The 20,946-nt window shown below is 35.5% G+C and overlaps 1 protein-coding gene and 1 long non-coding RNA gene across 2 annotated transcripts; one reads left to right on the top strand and one right to left on the bottom strand.

Annotated features, from left to right (window-relative positions):
- The first annotated feature begins 5,276 nt into the window (after positions 1-5,276).
- LOC145634635 (uncharacterized) lies at positions 5,277-9,320 on the top strand. The gene is made up of 5 exons (XM_081686043.1): positions 5,277-7,406; positions 7,488-7,647; positions 7,870-7,935; positions 8,019-8,463; positions 9,186-9,320. The coding sequence occupies exons 1-3, from the start codon at positions 7,203-7,205 to the stop codon at positions 7,899-7,901; spliced, it is 396 nt and encodes a 131-aa protein (XP_081542169.1). The 5' UTR covers positions 5,277-7,202; the 3' UTR covers positions 7,902-7,935; positions 8,019-8,463; positions 9,186-9,320.
- A 7,887-nt stretch (positions 9,321-17,207) lies between these two features.
- On the bottom strand, positions 17,208-18,017 carry LOC145634636 (uncharacterized). Its single transcript, XR_014113455.1, has 3 exons — positions 17,891-18,017; positions 17,712-17,822; positions 17,208-17,639 (listed from the first exon to the last, which is right to left on the bottom strand). It is a non-coding gene; the product is annotated as an uncharacterized LOC145634636 (long non-coding RNA).
- Between the last annotated feature and the right edge of the window lie 2,929 nt (positions 18,018-20,946).

Here is a 20,946-nt window from a genome sequence, read left to right on the forward strand (position 1 = left end):
TGATTACTTCACAAAGTGGGTCGAAGCACAATCGTGTGCTAAACTCACCGCAAAACATGTAGCACTCTTTATCAAAAGAAATATTATTTGTCGATATGGAGTCCCACATGAAATGATAAGTGACAATGGAACTCACTTTCAAGCCGAATGTGAAGAATTGCTACAGAAATATGGTATTCAACATCATCATTTTTCTCCTTATAGACCTTAGGCAAATGGAGCAGTCGAAGCAACTAATAAAAATCTAAAGACTATCATCGAGAAAATGACAGAAAATTACAAGGATTGGCCTGACAAACTTTACTTCGCATTGTGGGGTTATCGCACGTCAATTCGCACATCAACAGGAAATACGACATTTTCTTTGGTTTATGGAATGGATGCCGTACAACCTGTCGAACTAGAGATTCCATCTCTACGCATCGCATTAGAGAGCAAACTCGATGAAGTTAAATGGACTAGGGAAAGGTATGAAGAGCTAATTCTACTTGATGAAAAACGACTAGAAGCTCTACATCACACTCAATGTTACCAAACTCGTATGGATAGACATTTTAATAAGAAGGTTAAGACAAGAAACATCAAAGTAGGAGACTTAGTGTTAAAAGCAATAAGGAAAAATGTTTTAGATCCAAGGGGAAAATTCAGACCTAATTGGTCTGGACCCTACATCGTCAAAACAATCCTGTTAGGAGGTGCAGCAAAATTAACTGACATGGATGGTAATGAGTTCTCGAACATGACAAATCTTGACCAACTTAAAAAATAATACCCATAATCACTTGAGTAAGGCACTCAAGAGAGCTACGTTTGGCCTGATTCCTTAAGAAAGGATACGTAGGCAACCCTTTACGGGTGCGACCGCTTTATTTTTTTTCTTTTCTTCAAATCTCGCATCACAGACTTAATAAAAAATTTAACAGAAGATCGGCGAAACATCGACGTCACAAAAATAATTCTGGCGCCAAACGATGATCATTAGCGCCAGACGACGACAACCTTCGTCGCCTGACGCCAGACTGCCGTAGCTGGTGCCAGGCACAGAATAGTGGCGCCAATTTACTGTAAAATGTCATGGAATATTTCGGTGTTTTTCGGAAAATTTTCGACTTCCGTACTCGAAAAAATTTCTGGAAAATTAATTTTTTGGTTTTCATTGCTTTAATAAATTAAATTTAAAGTAAATAATTTAATTAAAAAAAAAAACTGGAATTTCATTAATAAAATAAACTACATTATTGATGGAATTTAAATAAAGCTTAAATAAATTAACTTTGAATTTAAAAAACTAAGTCTAATAATTGAAAATTAAGCAATACTCTTAATCTTCTTTCTCTTTCTTAGCCCTCTTCCAATTCTTATCTGCGTCTTTTTCCTCATCCATAACCTTAGCTAGTAGACATCCTTTAGAGGACCTACATTCAATCTTTGAGTAAATAGTCTCTCCCTTAGCTAGGACCCCATGCTTCTTTTCTACCCAAGCTTTCTCTGTGGTGTCAGCTTTCCTTTTTCCTTTATCTTTCGCAGAACTTTTCTTCTTAGGCATTGTAGGTGTTTTGAACTCAACTCTTTCACCCAAGCGTTCCTTAACAGGAATCACTTTGTCACCTAAACGACTCTTCACATCAGTTTTACTCTGATATTTCATCACATCCTTTGAAGGTTTCTTCAGAAGCCACTTTTTCACATCATTGGGCAAAGAAGGAGGAACCTTTTGGGTAATCACTTCCCATAAAGGTCTAGAGCTCCAATAAGCATAAAATTTGTCTACTTCCTGAGAGACAAGAAACTCATAGGGACGACAAAGATCACCGGAAGGAATTGTCTGAAGTAGGCCGTATTGTCTTTTTACCCTGCAGGGATAATAAAAAGTCATTCGGGACAAGTTTGGAAGACGGCAGAAAGGTGCTTGTTGACACCAACCATCTTTTCTATTTTCCACCAAGGAATGACCCACTTGATGGCAAAATTGTAAGACTCGAAGACCTTCTTCCATTCATGGCGCCCCATCTTAGAGAAGCGTTTCTTTCTTCTAACGAAGCAATTTGGAGTATACTTCTCAATATTGTCTGGAGGGCTAATTAATTCCATTCTTTCCATTAGCCACATCTGTAAAAATAATTTCAATACAAATAAATTATTATTACTATACAAAAATATATTTTTGATTTATGTAATTAAAAATATTATTTTTCTACCTGTAATAAAATTGGAGAGCCCCGGAAAGGTGCTTTTGGATTCTTCTTTAATTCATCAAGACTAAGCATAGTCTCTCCAACTATTAAAGGCATTGGATTTCTCCCATATTCAATCTGCTCTAAAACAATGGATATAATTGCTTGATCCTCATTATTTTTACCACTAGTGAAAAAAATATTGATTAAGCATGCAAAAGAGAAAAGCCCTTCTTCTATAAACAAGAAAAGATTCAGAATAAGGTCTATCAAAATAATGGCGAGCAAATTCTTTCAATTTAACTATGCTACCATCTACTATTTTTGTTAGATCTTTGTCTTTTAAATTGAAGAAGCGTTCAAAATTCTTATAATAATATTCGTTTATTCTAGAGATTACTACAAGATCTAGTGCAGGGAAGCCTAAAATAGCACCGAATTCTTCCGGCAAAGGGCTAATTTCATCATACCCTAATCTAAAGCAATGAGTATCTACATCCCAATATTCTAGAGCGGTATGAATAAAATCTAAATCAAGATCTACCCCTTTGACACCATAAATACCCCCTAGGTGAAACACATCTAACTCTTTTCTCTCCTTGGCATTAAGAGACCGACACCATTCATGAGTGAAGTTGGTAAAACTTTTAGAGACTAGAGGCATGATTTTTTTTAAGAGCTAAGAAAATATATAATCTGCTGAAGTTATGAAGAAAAGCGGCTGGGCAGGGGGCTATTTATACACAAAATCGGTGCTGTTTTAATCCGGGAAGGATTCGGAGTCAGCGCTCATTTGCGCCAGACGCCAAACGTTGGCGCCTGACGCCATAACCTGGCGCCAAACGCTAAGTGTAGCGCCTAGCGCTACACCAAAACGCGTAGCGCCAGCTGGCGCTAATGTGTCTTATTGTACCAGCTTTCCAAAAACCGCGTTTTTTGACCTGATTCGAGTCTGGCCAATGACTTTACGATTTTTTTTTATTATTCCTTTTTATACTTTTAATTTAATTCTTCTTCTTAATTAATATCACTATTATATTACTTATATTGTTTTTTTTTTTTCGGATCTTTAAATTTTTACAACTCCAATATTTTTTGACTTTTAATTTTTCATTTTTCTTTTTGGGGGAGAAAGTCGGATACTCTCCATCAATAATAAAAATGGAGGAATTTTTGCGCAAAATTAATTTTCACAATTCTTTGCACACACAAAAATGCACATAAAAAATAAAAAAAATGAAAAAACGATAAATGATGAATAGTATGTATATACAAGTGTAGACACCCAAATGTGTCTCCCCAAAACAAAACCCAGTGATGAGTACCTTTCATGTCATTTTATTATCGAATAAAGAAAAAGTGTGAAAAGTCTAGTGATGAGGATGTTTTTATTAAAATATCTCTTCTTTCTGTTTTTGAAAATATTTCTTTTCTTACCTTATTTTTAAATAACGTGCAATATAGTTTAGTTTGGTCCATGATAAGGGTCCAATAATGGTGTAGTTGGATGGTGTTTGAAAATACATTTCAAACGATATATTATAAGCCCATTTCCGATGAATAATGAGGAAGTTATGGCCAAAATACTAAACTGGGCCTGATTTGGTTTTTATATGCGGCTCAATGATCTAGAGGAGGGCCTATGATTATTTATAATTCCTAAAGCTATTAGGAATGATTATAATCTTCTAGAATACTCTAGAAGGTTCTTTTAAATCCTAATGGAGTTAGGATTGATAATTATGTTTTAAAGAGTTTGAAATTGAATAAAACTACTCCTTTTGAGAATCCTTGTTTTGTACGAAGTGGAATATATTCAGATTTTATTTTCGTGACTCATAATATTTATCCAAATTTTATATGGTTGGATAGATCTTGAAATTATATTTCCAATGATATATTATAATATTAAATCCAAGTTATAACGAAAACGATATGAATGAGACATGGAACTCTATCCAAAACTGACACCCTTCCACTATTTCATCCATATCTTTTTATCTACATAATATTTTTATCTGATTCTAATTGGGTTGAAAAGTAGACTTCAAGGGCATTCCAACGACATATTTTATGCCTTATTTGGACTTCTGGATCAAAAGATATGATAAAAAAAAACACGTGAAACTGATTATTAGCGCCTGGCGCTAAGACTTGGCGCCTGGCGCTAACCTTCAGCGCCTGGCGCTAACCTTCAGCGCCTGGCGCTAATTGCCAGCGTCGACGCTAATCAAGTTTTATGCGCGTCAAAACTCTGTTTCGATTTTCTATCTTTTTGGCTGATTTTCTCTATAAATAGCTTTCTAAAAACTCCGTTTTCATACACCAACTCTCATCAAGAAATTCTTGATTCTCTCTCTCTTTCTAAACCAACCCTTTTTACAAACAAAATTCCTCATACATTAGCACTAGACATACCTAGCATTGTTCGAAGTTGCCTTCGCCCTATACGTGAAAGGTTTGATATTTCTGAGGGCTTGGTCCCAAATCTCTATTTCAATTATTTGATTTAATTGTTTTATTTATTATTTTCCTTGAAGTTACTAACGTGTGTATTTTGTTATTAGAAAGAGGTACGAGGCGTCCAATTAAGTACTTTAATGGTTTTTATTGATGTTATTATATAGAAATCATGCTTAGGGTAACTTTAATATTAAGTACGATTAAAAGTATGATGCCTTTTATGTTCTTCCTAATATTTATGATTGTTAGTATCATGCACTACTACAATTTAACTCTTGTGCCACAAATTTTGCCACATTTTATTTTTATTCGTGGCAAAATATTACATTGCCACAGGAAAACTCCTTTAATCACAATAATTAGTTTGAAGTATAGGATTTCTGCCACATGACAAAAATTTTGTGGAAAACATGTACTTTCTGCTACAAACATAGCCACAATAAACCTTGTTATGTGGCAAATTGAATCACCTAAAATTTTACTTTAAGAAAAAACCGCTTATTAAAATGTGTCAAAATAAAAATCTCCCGCTTGATTAAAAAAAAGTCCGCCACACCAGTACACCACTACACGTCTTCAATTTGGTCATATTATAAAAAATTAAAAGATATAAAAATCTTTCTTACTTTCTATCTTTCTCTCTCTTCTAAAAAAATTACACTATTTCTCAATCCCTCAATGGTGATTATTGGCAATCAATCCGTCTAATGTTCAATACTTATTCAATCATTATTACTTTCGGTATGCACAAAAGATATATTTTCCAATTTTTCAGATAATTTTGACATTGGTTTAAAATTTAATTGCAATTGTACTCATAATTCTCCCAATTATGCTTTTAGGTTTGAATTGTTGTAGTGTTTTTTGAGTTTTGATAAATCTTTGGTCTGTAGATCTCTGGAAAGCATATTCGAGGTAAGTTTATTCTGGATTTTATATTTTAAATTTTTGATTTTAGGTTATCCCAATATAATTTATAGTTCTCTAATCTTTGAATGCTATTGAACTATTCGATTATCAATCTGATTTGTTTGTTTTATATGCTTTTAGTACTTGTATATATTTGAATTTTTGGTTTGTATTTTATATATAAGCCTGAGGTTTTTGTGTGACATGATGAGGTTTAAGTGCTTGTAATTGGGGTTATATTTATTTGGCATGATGAGATTTTTAAATTTTGATAATCTTAGATTAGAAGCCAGTAATTATGTTTCCGATAAGCATATGATTAGTCACATCTCCTTCCTACCTTTACATAATGGATATATTATGTTTCTAACTTCTAATGCTTACATGGGATTGCTTTGGGTCATACGAATTAGATGATGGTTTTCTTTTTAATTATTATTTTTTATTTTTCAATTATGTTAGTAACAAAATCTGGCTACATTATTAGAATTGTGGAAATTTTTGTGTTGAATAATTTTGGCATCGTCTATTATGTTGGCTATGATTTCGTATTTTTTTTTTCAATATGTACTGCACTTTAGGTTGCTTTTCACTTCCTTTGATGTCTATTGAATGTATATATCTTAGCTGATAAAATTTTTAGAGATGCCCATTATTAATCTTGGCTGGTCTCTGGTTTTCAATTGGAGGTAGAATTCTTAAATGGTTTAGAGCTTAGTATTATAGAGTCAGCCTCGTAATACAACTTTTAAATTTCATTCCCTTGTTGTCTGTTCATAAACTTGTACTGAATAAGGAGTTGCTGCTCATTAGAATAAGAATGAACAATCACCCATAGCTTGTATTTAAAGCTAATCATGAATCTTTATATTACAAGTTAGGCGGTAACACTATATACAAACAGAGGGTTTTAAACTAGATACCAAACAGAGTGTTCTATCCCAAAAATCATATAAACAAGTTGTTTTATCTTATTTGTTGTCTTACTACTAGACCACTTCTCTCCGAATTTGATTTAAATAATCTTAGTAAATTTGACATGTATGGTCAGACATTTATACTATATACCATGTTGCAATTCTTATTTATACCTATATCATATGCTATGTATGAGCATTTTTCTTATCAATGTCTTCTTATATATATAAATATATGTTGAGGTTCTGATATGAGGTTTAAATTTAGTGTATAAATTTTATGTAAAATTGTTTCAATTGTGTAGGATAATTTGATTAGTGCAAGTAACCTTACCTTCTACAATAAAGTACTTATAATTTAAGGTCCTTGACATAATTATATTGGTTTTCATCACTGACTAATACGAATTAGTTTTTGAAATACTCTTGGGCTTGTGAAATACTCTTCTATAATAGTATGTTTTCACCAACTATTTTATGCTTTCTGAGTTTCTGATACTTTTTTATTCTTGTTTTGGAAATTTTGCACTCTATCATATTGTATTATGTTTTTTTTATTTATATACTTTGTTATACGGTAATATTTATGTTATTATCAGTGAATCTATTTATAGCTAACATTTTTTGAGAGCAGGTATTATGATGGAAAAAGTTAGTAGGAATACTTCAAAAAAAAACAAATCAAGAAAATGAATATGAACAACACAGGCTATTAAGGATTCAGGCTAACAAGTGTAGAATGCAATCCTTGGGTATAAAGAGAATTGTTGCTTCCATGACAAGTTTAGTAGACAGCAAAAAAAATAAGAAAAAACCAAGGAAGGGTAAGTCTGTGAACAAGGAAGATCAAGATTATATTCCTTCCTCTGGCGATGAAGAAGAAAACATGAATATAGAAGAGGATGAATATGAAAAAGAGGATCACTTTGCAATACCAGTAAAGGTACTATATTAGTTACTCATAATTACCAATTTTATACTAACATAGTCAATAGTTTATTATCTTCTTTAACTCATGTTTCAGGGTAAGCATTGCACAACAAAAGAAATGTCAAGAAAAGGGAAAATTATTCCACCAATGTCTGAGGCTAAGTTTTTGAATATGAATAAAAAACAACAACAAGCAATGGTAGGAGATGAAAAATTCAAATCACTTTCAAAAGCCATGAAAGTTGTTGAACAAGGTACTAGATTATATGAATTGCTTGAATAATCTTATGGCTTAATATTTAATTTATATCAAAGATGATATGTTATTCAATGCAGTCATCAGTTGTCAGGACCAATTGAATGTGAATCATGAAATCATTGGTTTAGATGAAGGTTGAAGCCTTTTTTTCACATTATGGTAATTGAGAAAAACAAAATTAATTCTTTATTATTTTTTTTTTATGATTACAAACTAGATATACAAGGGATTGAGAGAAATGCAGATTAGTTGAATGGCAATAATGAAGTTGAAACGAGTGAAGGTATGGTAGTGAAGCTCATTTGTTATCATCTAATAAATAAATTCATAACATTCTTGCTCTAATTATTTTGTACTTGTTTTTAGACTGAGATGAAAAAGTTAACAGAGGATAGAGACCAAGGGCATAATAACCACACTGATGAACAAATTATTGAGAAAGTACTTGGTAAAGATACTCATGGATATTTGTGTGCATATGGGCGAGGTAGAAGTATTACAAATCATTTTGGTGTTAAGCCATAAAAAATAAATCTTGCTCACGAGGTGATTGAAGTAAGAAAAACATCTGAGCAAGCAGTCCAAGAAGCTCGAAAGGAAGCTGAAGATGCTAGAAAAGAAGCAGAAAAGGCAAGAATGGATGTGGAGGTTGCCAAAAAGGAAGTCGAAGCAACAAGGAATGAGGTGGATCAAAAAATTTCTGCTAATAACAAATTATGGGAGAACAGACTCAGAAATATACTTCAAGGTTATGGTTTAGATGATTCTAAAAGTAATGATTCCAATAGTTCTACTGGTTCATCAAGTTGAGGTAAGTAAGTATGAACCTATATATATATATATATATATATATATATATATATATATATATATATATATATATATATATATATATATATATATATATATATATATATATATATATATATATATATATATATATATATCATATAATTAATTATCATAATCTTTATTATGATTAATATGATTCCATTTAGATAACTTGATAATTACTTCAAATTAGTTTTTTGTCGTCATACTATTTAGGAATTAGACTAGTACCTGATAGAAAATCTTCTTAAGTAGACAAATAATAATCATATAGACCAACTCTAGTGATTTATTGTTTAATATTCTAGTTTATCTTGATCACTTCTTTTTTTTTTGGCATTAAATTTCTGTTTTCGTATTTTTCCCTCTTAAAAATTTTTATTAGTGTTTCTTAGTAAATAGAAAGAATTTTGATAGGAGGTAATGAATAATTATGTAGTACACCGTTTCTTCTATCACAATTTTGCTTTACTGTACAATTATATGTCTAGTGTATATAACAATTTAATTATTTATTATTTAGAACACACAATTTATAGTAATGCCTAGTGTGTGTGTATATATATATGGAGTATTATTACATCTCTAGTTACGGACAAAAATGTGGTTTGTTGTGCTCTAAAAATATGTTAATGATACTGCACATGATTTATGTTTGTTAATGCTTATCTATTAATACCTTTTTTTCTGTTATTGTTGTAGGTAGAAAGAAGTTATGAACTCTATTGAATCTTACTACTGATCATGAAGCTAGAGATAAACATGAAGTTTTGGTTTTTTATTTTTTCAAATTAATTAATGTACCGAAGGAGGATTGAATTTAGCTTTTACTTTGCATACATTTTTTTGTAAGCAAGTACTCATGTTGACATTACTTTATTTATTAATGAAATTTTATTGTTTTAATTGTATTGATTTATTTATTTATTTTGACGTAAGAAGCATGAATTACTCTACATGACAAATATAAATTACTATATATAGAACACGAATTACTCTAAATGATAAAGCTTTGCCACATTAATGGTTGAGGCACTGAGATCCTTAGCCACAGGTATATCCTAATTGCCACATTTGTACTTGTAGCAAAGTACTAATATTAGCCACGTAAAAAAACGTGGCAAAAAAATTGGTTTTGCCACAACATTGTTTTTCCCGTGGCCATAACCTAGCCACGGCCACTTGTGCCACGGGAGTTGTTCGATACAATTCTCGTGGCTAAATATCATTGCCATGGGAATTTCAAACTCGTGCCACACATAATTTTGTGGCAGAAGGGTCAATTTGTAGTAGTGATGTTAAGGTTAAAGCTTTGATTTTTATATGCTTAGTGACATGCTAGGGTTTGTTATTAATCTTGTTAGTATCATGCCTTGGATCTTGCTATTATTATTATGCTTTAACATGATTATAATTATTATTATGATGATTATTTATTATGTTGCTTGCTATTTATTGTTATTGCTTGATCACACCTTTTATGCATGTTTAAAGGGAATTGGTACTTGTAATCACGCTTAATAAGATAATTAATAATCTTTTTTAGGGTTAATATGATTATAATTCAAGTGATCGCCAATAATAGATTTATTTGTGCTTTAAATTCAACCAACATAGATAAACAGGTTTAGGGTTAATCCTATTGATTACATGTTAATCAGAAAGCGCACATGAATACGATCAGAATAAAGTAGAGGCCTATTCTTAGGGCAGGTTCAATCTCTTTTAGGTTGGATTTTTACCTTCATCCCTGAACTACCAGTCATGGTTCAAGACCTATTGGAGTTAACGATCTCCTGGATCGTTAAGGGGTGTAACCTTCACCCTGTCAACGGTTTACAAGTTCCTTAAAAAACTTGTTGGCGACTCTTTTGCTCTATCTTCTTTCCCTTTGGACGCCACCGTACTTTAGTGTATGATCACAGTGGGGTTCAAGCTAGGGGTAATGCTTGAAATATTCCCTAAAATTTTTGGCGACTCCACTGGGGAGGATTTCTATTTTAATTCCTGAAATTTATTTCGGCAATGATTTAGAATGAGTGGATGAGACTCGAAAAGTTCTAAGTATTTCATGTGCGTAATTTTGATTAACATTATTGTCATATACATAAAAAAGATCTCATTTGAAAGACCATCCTTAATGAGTTAAAACATAGGATTTTTACACGTGGGAAATTTGAGAAATATCTTTCACAACTAGGATCGAAATAACACTGCACGAAACTGGAAAATTTTATCGAGCACAGAAAGCTGCTGAGGCATGTAGGAACTAGCGTCAGCGAACAGAAATTAGCGCCAGTATTTTGACTTTAGCGCCAGACGACAGCTCTGTCGCCAGGCGCTAAAGCCAAAAGCCGGCGCCAATCTCTGTTTGCTGGCGCCAAATTCTTCCAATACCAAGCCAGAAATATGCGTTCTAATTTCGACCAGTTTTTAGCATTGTTCGCTCGATCCTACTTCCTGATTGAGTTTTTCTCACTTTTCTGAAACCCATATGTGTTCTACATATGGACATAACCCTCTAGGAATTCATGCTCCATTATGAGCAACAAAGGGTACATCCGAGAATGTTGAATTCACCAAACCATGGAAGCGAGTTTTTCTAAACTCGCGGTGTTCCATCCACTCGCGCCAACCCTTCACGGTTAGGCTTCCGCGCGGTGCATCCGGACAATTAACCATGGACCCTCTTTGACTAACCCATATCCCGAACTTTAGAGAACTAGAGCCAGGGTTAGGTTACAAACTCATTGCATCATGTTGTGACTACGTGACTACTTGTGCATCTCTTACGTGTGCATACTTATTATGTGACTAAACTAACCGTTTGTTTTGACTTGTGTTTGTAAATAAATCTTAATAAACTAATTAATGACTAAAGGACTTTGTTTAATTAATTAATTAATTTTAGCTTAAAAATATGCCTTAAATCGAGTCATAGTCCCTTTAAGTCAACCCGGATTTTTATTCCCGTATACTGCACAAGCGTCATCTTGTTTTGGTCATAGCCCGAGTTCTAGAAAGAACTACGGGTCGTACTAACTATGGATCTATAGCCCCGAGTTTTATCTTTAATTTGGCGTTGGTTTCATCCCAATCAAAGTCACAGATAAAAAGTTATGACTAAAATACCACATCCTGTCCAATTTAATGTATATACGTGAAGTCTTAACTTAGTCTTTGCTTGAGTCTAGTCACATAGTCTAGCCACATGGTCATGACACGAGTCTTAAAATGTCACCTACACTCACTAGTTTAACACACACTTTGTACATGTCACCATGACCATGTCTTAGGTTCATGCATGAGTCGGTTTTCCGTAATTTGAGTTGGGGGTACATTCTATTCCTAATTTTTTCACATCTCTCCACCCACATCACCTTTCCATTTTCTACATGATCCCTTCATATCACCACCCTCATTTTTCTACCTTCTTTTATCCATTGCATGTTGAATAAAGTTTGAGTCAAACAATTAACAATGAATACCCCCAAATTCCTTTTCCACAGTACTTGGTCGAGGAGAGAAGGGCGATTAATCAAGGATAACCTCTTTATTCAAGTATTACTTTTTGATAAACCGATTCATCAAAAGAGGAAAGCTAAAAAGATAATGGCAACTCAAGAGGAAGTTAATGAACTTAGGAGTCAATTGACTAACGTGACTGAGGTGTTAAAGGCTTTAACCCTCAAAATTGATGACCCTGTGAAGCAACAACAAATGAACCTCATGCAAGAAAGATTGAGCAAGCTATCTAGTGACTATAAATTTCAGGGCATTAGTTCACAAGGGGTCTTGGTGGATAAAAGAACTTCTTTCGCATAAGTTCAATGCCAACGACATCCCGAAATTCAAGGCAACTAACAACCCTTATTTTCATCTAAAAGCTTTTGAAACAATAATGAGTGTTAAGGGTATTGATAAGAAAGTGTTTCCCTCTACATTTTCTCTATCTCTTGAAACCGTTTGCCAACAATGGTTCTTCTCCCTTGACAAGGAGAAAACCTCAACTTAGGAATCGATAGTAAACGCTTTCATTGATAGGTACAAGTGCAATATTCAAGTTGAAACCGATTATAGACAACTTGAGATGCTAAGACAAAAAGAGAATGAAGACTTTACTTCTTTCTTTAATAAGTGGAGGGAAACTTCCGCTAAGATGATTGAGGTGCCCACTGAAAAAGAATCTGTGAGGATGTTTATCAAGAATCTCCAAGAGAAGTATTCGAAGCATTTAAAGTATCAACATAATTTGAATACTTTCAAGGCCGTCTATGATATCGGTATTGAAATCGAAGATGACCTTGCAAAGCAAAAAGCTACTAACAATAGTAACCACGGTGGCTGGAAAGGAAAGAAGAACGACAATCCTTCTTCTTCCGAAAACGTCCACTCTAGTAATAATGTTAGTACCTTTGACCTTAATGGTGTCTTAGCCATGGACAATCAAGGATCTAAAAGGAAACCCAGGAGAGAACTCACACCCATTGGAATAACCTACGATGCTGCTTTTGACCGTCTCTACGATCGAGGATTAATCAAACCTATTGGCCCTACCGAGGATCCAACGCCAGAAAATCGATCTTCGAGATGGAATCCGAAATCCTATTGCAAGTACCATCGATGAAACGGTCATACCACTGATGAATGTTACAGGTTTCAAAACCTCATTCAAGATCTCATAGAGGCAAATAAGATCCCATTGCCTCTAGCTAGCGAGAAGACCGGATGATGTCGGAGCAAACGACACAAGACAAGAGGCGAGCTTCAACGACAAGATTTCATGACCTCTTTTTCCTTTTCTTTTTTTCCCTCCCCCAATAAGTCTAGCATAGGCACCTTTCTTTTCCCTTGAATTTAATTTTGTAGATTCTTTCTTTTTTCCTTTTAATAAAATGAGCATTTATTTTCTTGCATATGATCATTGCGTTGCATTACATAAATAAAAAATAAAAAAAATAATTCCATGTCAAACTAAGCACAAGGTATACCAATGATTTAAGGCACCCCTTGTAGCCACATCATATTGCCTTTCACCTTTCTAATTTACCATCCTTTCTTCATAAACCACTTTGAGCCTTGTCTAACGATAAACCTTTCATTTTTCAACCTCCATCTACCTAACTTTGGGATGGGATGGTGTGCAACTTATGCAATTTTCAATTTCATAAAAAGTTTGAGTGATTTCAAAAGATTAAAATAGCAAAAAATAAATAAAATAAGAAAAAAAAATAAATAAAAGTGTACAAATGGGTAAGTGTTCCAATGTCTTTGATATGAAAATATCTTTGATATGAACACGTCTCAGATTGCGCCTCTTATCGAGTGCTCGGTACCGTGCCTGAGAAACATGAATGCCAAGTGAGTGATAGACCGCATGATCGGGATTGCCCACACTTATAAAAATGAAATAAATGGTAAAGCAAAAGAAAGAGCTAAAAAAGAGTAGAAAACCTCAAGCATGAAAATACAAATATTCAATAAAAAAGTTGCACACCTTGGGGGCTTATCGAGGATCTTGAGCTTTTATCCCCTTCTTCTTCAACCTTTAGCCTAACCACGTTACAACCCTTAAAAAGACCTTTTTGAGGTATACACACACTTGTGCGAGGTTCGGCTAGAGCTACGTTCAGCCTGATTCCTAACGGATACGTAGGCAACCTCACATCGAGGTGCGACCGTAATAAAAATGCATTCATATTCAAATTCACACACTTACACCATGATCATATCAAGGGATCTCCTATGCTCATCCCTATCCATGTAGAGCTAGAATTGGGGGCTTGATCCCTACATCATTAGCTTACCTAGCCTAAGAGTCACCACCATTTGACTCTTTTAACAAATAATATCTTTCCACACACTTAGCCCTTGAGGCCTAACTTTAGCGTCACTTTCACACACTACACACATACATGACCAAATATACTTCCCTTAGGAATCCTTTGTCATGGAATCTTAACACAACGCTGAAGCATGCCTTGTCATATCAACATCACTCATCAATCATAATTGTCATTGCATCACGAAGTATGAAGTGCTTAGCCTCCGTGCCTAAGTTACCCAAATGCTTTCATTATTGAGTCAACAATTGAGATAGCCTAGGATGGGTTAAACCTTGCACATTGAGAGATAGTATTAAATGACATTTGACTAAGCTCATTCAACATGCACCTTCAAAAACTTCGCTTCTTTCTTTTTTGTGTCTTTTCTTTTTCAGGAGAAAGTCAGTACCCTCCACAAAAATGACGGAAATTTTTTGCTTTTTTGCATTTTCGAGTCCCACGATCACAATACAATTCACACACGAGTCATGTACACGTTGATTCATGTCGTGTCATATCACCTTGATTTGAGTCTAAAACATGTGTCAAACACTTTGAGTCAAGTCATCCTCGAGTCAATCACAGCGAGTTAAGTTTATACCTTGAGTCATGTCAAATCAATGAGTCAAGCGACATTAAACCTTAGGTCAACCCTAAAATAATTAAAGAGATTAGCAAAGTCCTATAGTCGAAGATAAATACAGGTGCATTCCAGCGGTAGCAAGAGCAGAATAGGGAAGACCCTACTCCAGCACCAGACGAAAACATCTAGCGTCTGACAATAGGTTTCAGCGCCTGGCGCTAGATCCCAGCGTCTGGCGACAAAGCCAATTCTTGGCGCCAGAGATATTTCAGCAGCGACAGAGCTCGAAGCCTCTCAGAGTGGTTATTTCGACCTCATACAACAATTTCGGGTTCCTTGATATGCCAGTTAGCCCCTATAAGCAATTTGACATGATTAAGTAGTCGGCTTGATTACAATCGTAATAAGTGATCGTCCTGACGAAAGATCGTCTCACTTAGCTTAAAGCGCCCAAAACATTGGCCAAAATACTAAACTGGGCCCGATTTGGTTTTTATATGTGGCCCAATGATCTAGAGGAGGGCCTATTATTAATTATCATTCCTAAAGCTATTAGGATTGATTATAGTCTTCTAGAATACTCTAGAAGGTTCTTTTAAATCCTAATGGAGTTAGGATTGATAATTATATTTTAAAGAGTTTGAAATTGAATAAAACTACTCCTTTTGAGAATCCTTGTTTTGTACGAAGTGGAATATATTCAGATTTATTTTTGTGACTCATAATCTTTATCCAAATTTTATATGGTTGGATAGATCTTGAAATTATCTTTCCAATGATATATTATAATATTAAATCCGATTTTTAACGAAAAAGATATGGATGAGACATGAAACTCTATCCAAAACTGACACCCTTCCACTATTTCGTCCATATATTTTTATCTACAAAATATTTATATCTGATTCTAATTGGGTTGGAAAGTAGATTTCAAGAGCCTTCCAACGACATATTATATGCCTTATTTGGACTTTCGGATCAAAAGATATGATAAAAACAAAAACGCGTGAAACTGATTATTAGCGCCTGACGCTAAGCATTAGCGCCTGGCGCTAACCTTCAGCGCCTGGCGCTAATTGCCATCGTCGAATCTAATTCAGTTTTATGCGCGTCAGAACTCTGTTTCAATTTTATATCTTTTTGGCTGATTTTCTCTATAAATAGCTTTCTAAAAACTCCGGTTTCATACACCAACTCTCATAAGAAATTCTTGATTCTCTCTCTTTTTCTAAACCAACCCTTTTTACAAACACAATTCCTCATACATTAGCACTAGACATACCTAGCATTGTTCGAAGTTGCCTTCGCCCTAGACGTGAAAGGTTTGATATTTCTGAGGGTTTGGTCCCAAATCTCTATTTCAATTATTTGATTTAATTGTTTTATTTATTATTTTCCTTGAAGTTACTAACGTGTGTATTTTGTTATTAGAAAGAGGTACGAGGCGTCTAAGTAAGTACTTTAATGGTTTTTATTGATGTTATTATATAGAAATCATGCTTAGGGTAACTTTAATATTAAGTATAATTAAAAGTATGATGCCTTTTATGTTCTTCCTAATATTTATGATTGTTAGTATCATGTTAGGGTTAAAGCTTTGATTTTTATATGCTTAGTGACATGCTAGGGTTTGTTATTAATCTTGTTAGTATCATGCCTAGGATCTTGATATTATTATTATGCTTTAACATGATTAGAATTATTATTATGATGATTATTTATTATGTTGCTTGATATTTATTGTTATTACTTGATCACACCTTTTATGCATGTTTAAAGGGAATTAGTACTTGTAATCACGCTTAATAAGATAATTAATAATCTTTTTTAGGGTTAATATGATTATAATTCAAGTGATCGTCAATAATAGATTTATTTGTGCATTAAATTTAACCAACATAGATAAACAGGTTTAGGGTTAATCCTATTAATTGCATGTTAATCAGAAAGCGCACATGAATACGATCGGAATAAAGTAGAGGCCTATTATTAGGGCAGGTTCAATCTCTTTTAGGTTGGATTTGTACCTTCATCCCCGAACTACCAGTCATGGTTCAAGACCTATTGGAGTTAACGATCTCCTGGATCGTTAAGGGGTGTAACCTTCACCCTGTGAACGGTTTACAAGTTCCTTAAAAAACTTGTTGGCGACTCTTTTGCTCTATCTTCTTTCCCTTTGGACGCCAACGTACTTCAGTGTATAATCACAATGGGGTTCAAGCTAGGGGTAATGCTTGAAATATTCCCTACAACAAGCATGTCTAAATATTGAATCTAATTAAAGGCAAAGTTCTATACAAAGTCAAAATAAAACAATAAAAAGCACAGGACCAAACTACGGCGCCGGGGGACGTACACCCATCATCTCATAAAAATGTGCCGTACGAGGAGTAACATCTCCACCTGCTCTAGCTCCAGATCCGGTCTCCTCGGGAGGTGGAAAACTCAGCACAGGACCTGTCCACCCAATATCAACATGAGGCTGAGGCTGCAGAGCCTGTTACGATGATGAGCCGACCTCGTACATCCCACCACCTCTAAGAGCCGAGGTAGCCTCTCCCTGGCCTACCAACGCAGCATGTGCATCCTCAGATGAAGAGCCTGAGTCCTCTACCGCCTCAATATACGGGCAGCCTCAGAACGACCGCCCCGACCACCCGAACCAGTGCGGCGACGTCTCGAGCTAGACCTCGCCGGTTCCCTCCGCACCTTAGGTCTCGTACGGGTACGAGAAGGAATGGGCTGACCCTGCAAAAGAAACTAAGATTAGAAATATGCAAAATAGAAGCGGTAATGCAAAAACATAAGAAGGGAAGCTACCTTGTGAACGGCATCGTCTCGACGACATGTAGCCACGTTCCTCATCTGGATGAGCTGGCTCCGAAAGGCATCTATGCATTGTGCCATCGCGGAGATCACCTCGCGTGAGAACTGTCAAAGAAGTAAGTTAGTAAACATGCATAATATATATGGACAAAAGTTGCAAAAAATAAGCTTACGCGAGTATGGTGACGAGGAATCGACCGCTCCACAAAGCGCTCGCCCACAGGAGCCGGAGGAATCATCTGTTCAATTGGCCCGTATGTCCCCTGATAATGGATGGACATACGAGGTGGCACGAACTCAGCAGGTCCACCCTGACAAAGCAAGTCAAAGTCAGTAAAGCATTACTTGGGGGCTACTTAACGAAAGGTAAAAGCTGAAAATCATACCGCCACCTCCTCAGCAGGTATAGGAACTGGAGCTAACAACGGCAGTAGCTCCTCCTCATAGCACCGCCCAGAGATCGTATAAGATCACCAAGGGATACCAACTCCCTCTGACATGCTCACCAACCTCGCGACATTAAACATGTGACGCGGTGGAGGAGTAGGAACGACAAAAGTATTTGAGGAATGCTGAATAGAAACCCTCTCCCCAAGATACGCGATCGCTCCATAGGTCCCCAAGAAATAGCGACGCTCAACAGAATACAGCGCGGCTAGCCCAGGGACTGTCAAGTCGACCCACGGTCGGTACAACACATCAGACTCCTGCAAAGAACGCCTATCAGACGAGAATCTATCAAAGGTATCACAAAATTTTCAAATATGTAAAGAACCATACCGAGATAATCCAATCTCGGACATAGACTGTGGACATCCCCACACGGCGGCCTCCCCAGGAAGTACTAACTGGAAACCTGCGCGACGACGGTCTCGCCGGCGCAGCGGAGGGAAAGTACTCGTAGAACCAGATCTACAAAAAGGCAAAAATTATCAACAAGTGCTAACTAAATCTTAGAGTTAAACTTTACAGGAAATAAAGTATACCTCTACGACCCTCCAAAAGCCGGATAGAGCAATGTTCCCCGTGAAGGACCGATGTCGACACGAGTCCCGCAACGCTCAGTCACTCAGTACGGATTTTTCAACCTCTTGCAATATGTTTTAGGATCCTTGGTATGCCAGTTAGCCGCTCTAAGAAATTTGACATGATTTTAGTAATCGGCTTGATTACCATTACGTAAAGTGATCGACCTGATGAAAGATCGTCTCAGTTAGCTTAAAGCGCCTATGCATTGGCTCATCGCAAAAGGCACTGACATACTGGTTCATTTAGCAAGGCACCGACATAATGGTTCTTTCAGCAAAAGGCACCAACATACAGGTTCAAAATTCAGCTAAAGGCACCGACATACAGGTTCAAAAGTAGCAAAAGTGCCGACGTACAAGCATAACGGAAGCAAAGTTCAAGCGAGCTTTTAAAGATCGACAAGCGTAGGTCGTCGGTAAATTTCTTTGGAATATTATCGCAACGAATGAGGATAGCTTCAAGCGAGGATTTCTTCGGCAATGTTCCCTGGCTTGCGGAAGATGGTCACAAAATACTAGAAGGTCGTTTCAAGCGAAGCAATCTTCGATGGGGTTCTCTAGCTTGAAGAAGTCTATCATGGAAGAATTGGAGACAGTTACAAGCGTAGCAGTCTTTAGACGACATTCTCTAGCTTGCAGGAGGTCGTCAAAAATACAAAAGTACAGAAATACAACAACAAATTGGTTACCTCTAGAGAGTGTGCTTCACGGTGCAAGATACGCGTTTCTTAACTCTTTTATCTGTTTAACTAACGCTAGTTTGCAGGTATCGGCATTACAAGAATGATTTGGGATTGCAGAACATTCTGAATCATTCTCCGTCCCTATCGATACTTTGACTTTTGTTTTCGAAACTTGCGTTTCTCCAAACTCAGTCAAAGTGGGGGATTCTGTAGACACCCATTTGTGTCTCCCCAAAATCCAACCCGGTGATGAGTACCTTTCATGTCGAATGATAATTGAATGAAGTGAAAGTGTGGAAAGTCTAGTGTTGCGGATAGTTTTAATTTCTTTTCTTTTCTCTCTGTTTTTGAAAATCTATTTTAAGAAAAACAGCCAATCCAGTTTGGTTGGTCCATGATATGGGTCCAATAGTGGTGTAGTTGGATAGGGTTTGAAAAGAGCTTTCTAACGATACATTATAAGCCCAATTCCGATGAATATTGAGGAAGTTATGGCCAAATTACTATACTGGGCCCGGTTTAAACCTTGTATGCGGCCCAATGATCTAGGGGAGGGCCTAATATGGATTTATCATTCCTAATGCAATTAGGAATGGTTTTTGTCTTCTAGATTCTTCTAGAAGGTTCTTTTCATTCCTAATTCAATTAGCATTGATAAATTGACTTTTTAGAGTTTTAATCAGAATAAATGAGTGTTTTTGAGGAAAATACGATTTTATCCTTCTGTACGGTTAATTTCTATCTGATTTTAGAAAACGCGTCAAAAACTGGATAGCGCCTAACGCCAGCATTAGCGCCTGGAGCTAAGCTTGACGCATGGCGCTAGCATTAGCGTCTGGCGCTAACTCTGTTTTTTCATGTCAGATCTCTAGTTCGATTTTTTATCTTTTTGGCTGATTTTCTCTATAAATAGCCTCCTAAAAACTCCGTTTTGGAATCATCTACAATCATCAACTCTCTAGTTTCAATTTCTCTTCTCTCTTAAAGCTAAAGCTTTTTTCTCTCTCTTTTCTAAACCTACCCACTTTTTTTTTTACAAAATTCCGCATTCACAAGACCTAGACACACCTAGCCAAGTTCGAAGTTGCCTTCGCCCTAGACGTGAAAGGTTTTAATTTCTGAGGGTTTGGTCCCAAATCTCTTTTTCAATTATTTAATTTAATTGTTGTTTTAATATTTTCCATGAAGTTACTAACGCGTGTATTTTGTTATTAGAAAGAGGTACGAGGCATCCAAGTAAGTGCTTTAATTGTTTTACTGATATATGATGTAGAAATCATGCTTAGGTTGTTATTATAATTCCTAGTATCATGTTAGGATGCTTTTCTTAATTTGATGTTTAGGGTGACAACAATAAATTCCTAGTATCATGTCTAGGGTAACTTTAATATCAAGTATGATTAAAAGTATGATGCCTTTTATGTTCTTACAATATTTATGAATGTTAGTATCATGTTAGGGTTTAATATTTGATTTTCAACGCTTAGTAACATGCTAGGGTTTGTTACTAATCTTGTT

The sequence above is a fragment of the Chenopodium album genome, chromosome 6, assembly GCF_948465745.1.
Source record: "Chenopodium album chromosome 6, dcCheAlbu1.1, whole genome shotgun sequence".
Lineage (NCBI taxonomy): Eukaryota > Viridiplantae > Streptophyta > Magnoliopsida > Caryophyllales > Amaranthaceae > Chenopodium > Chenopodium album.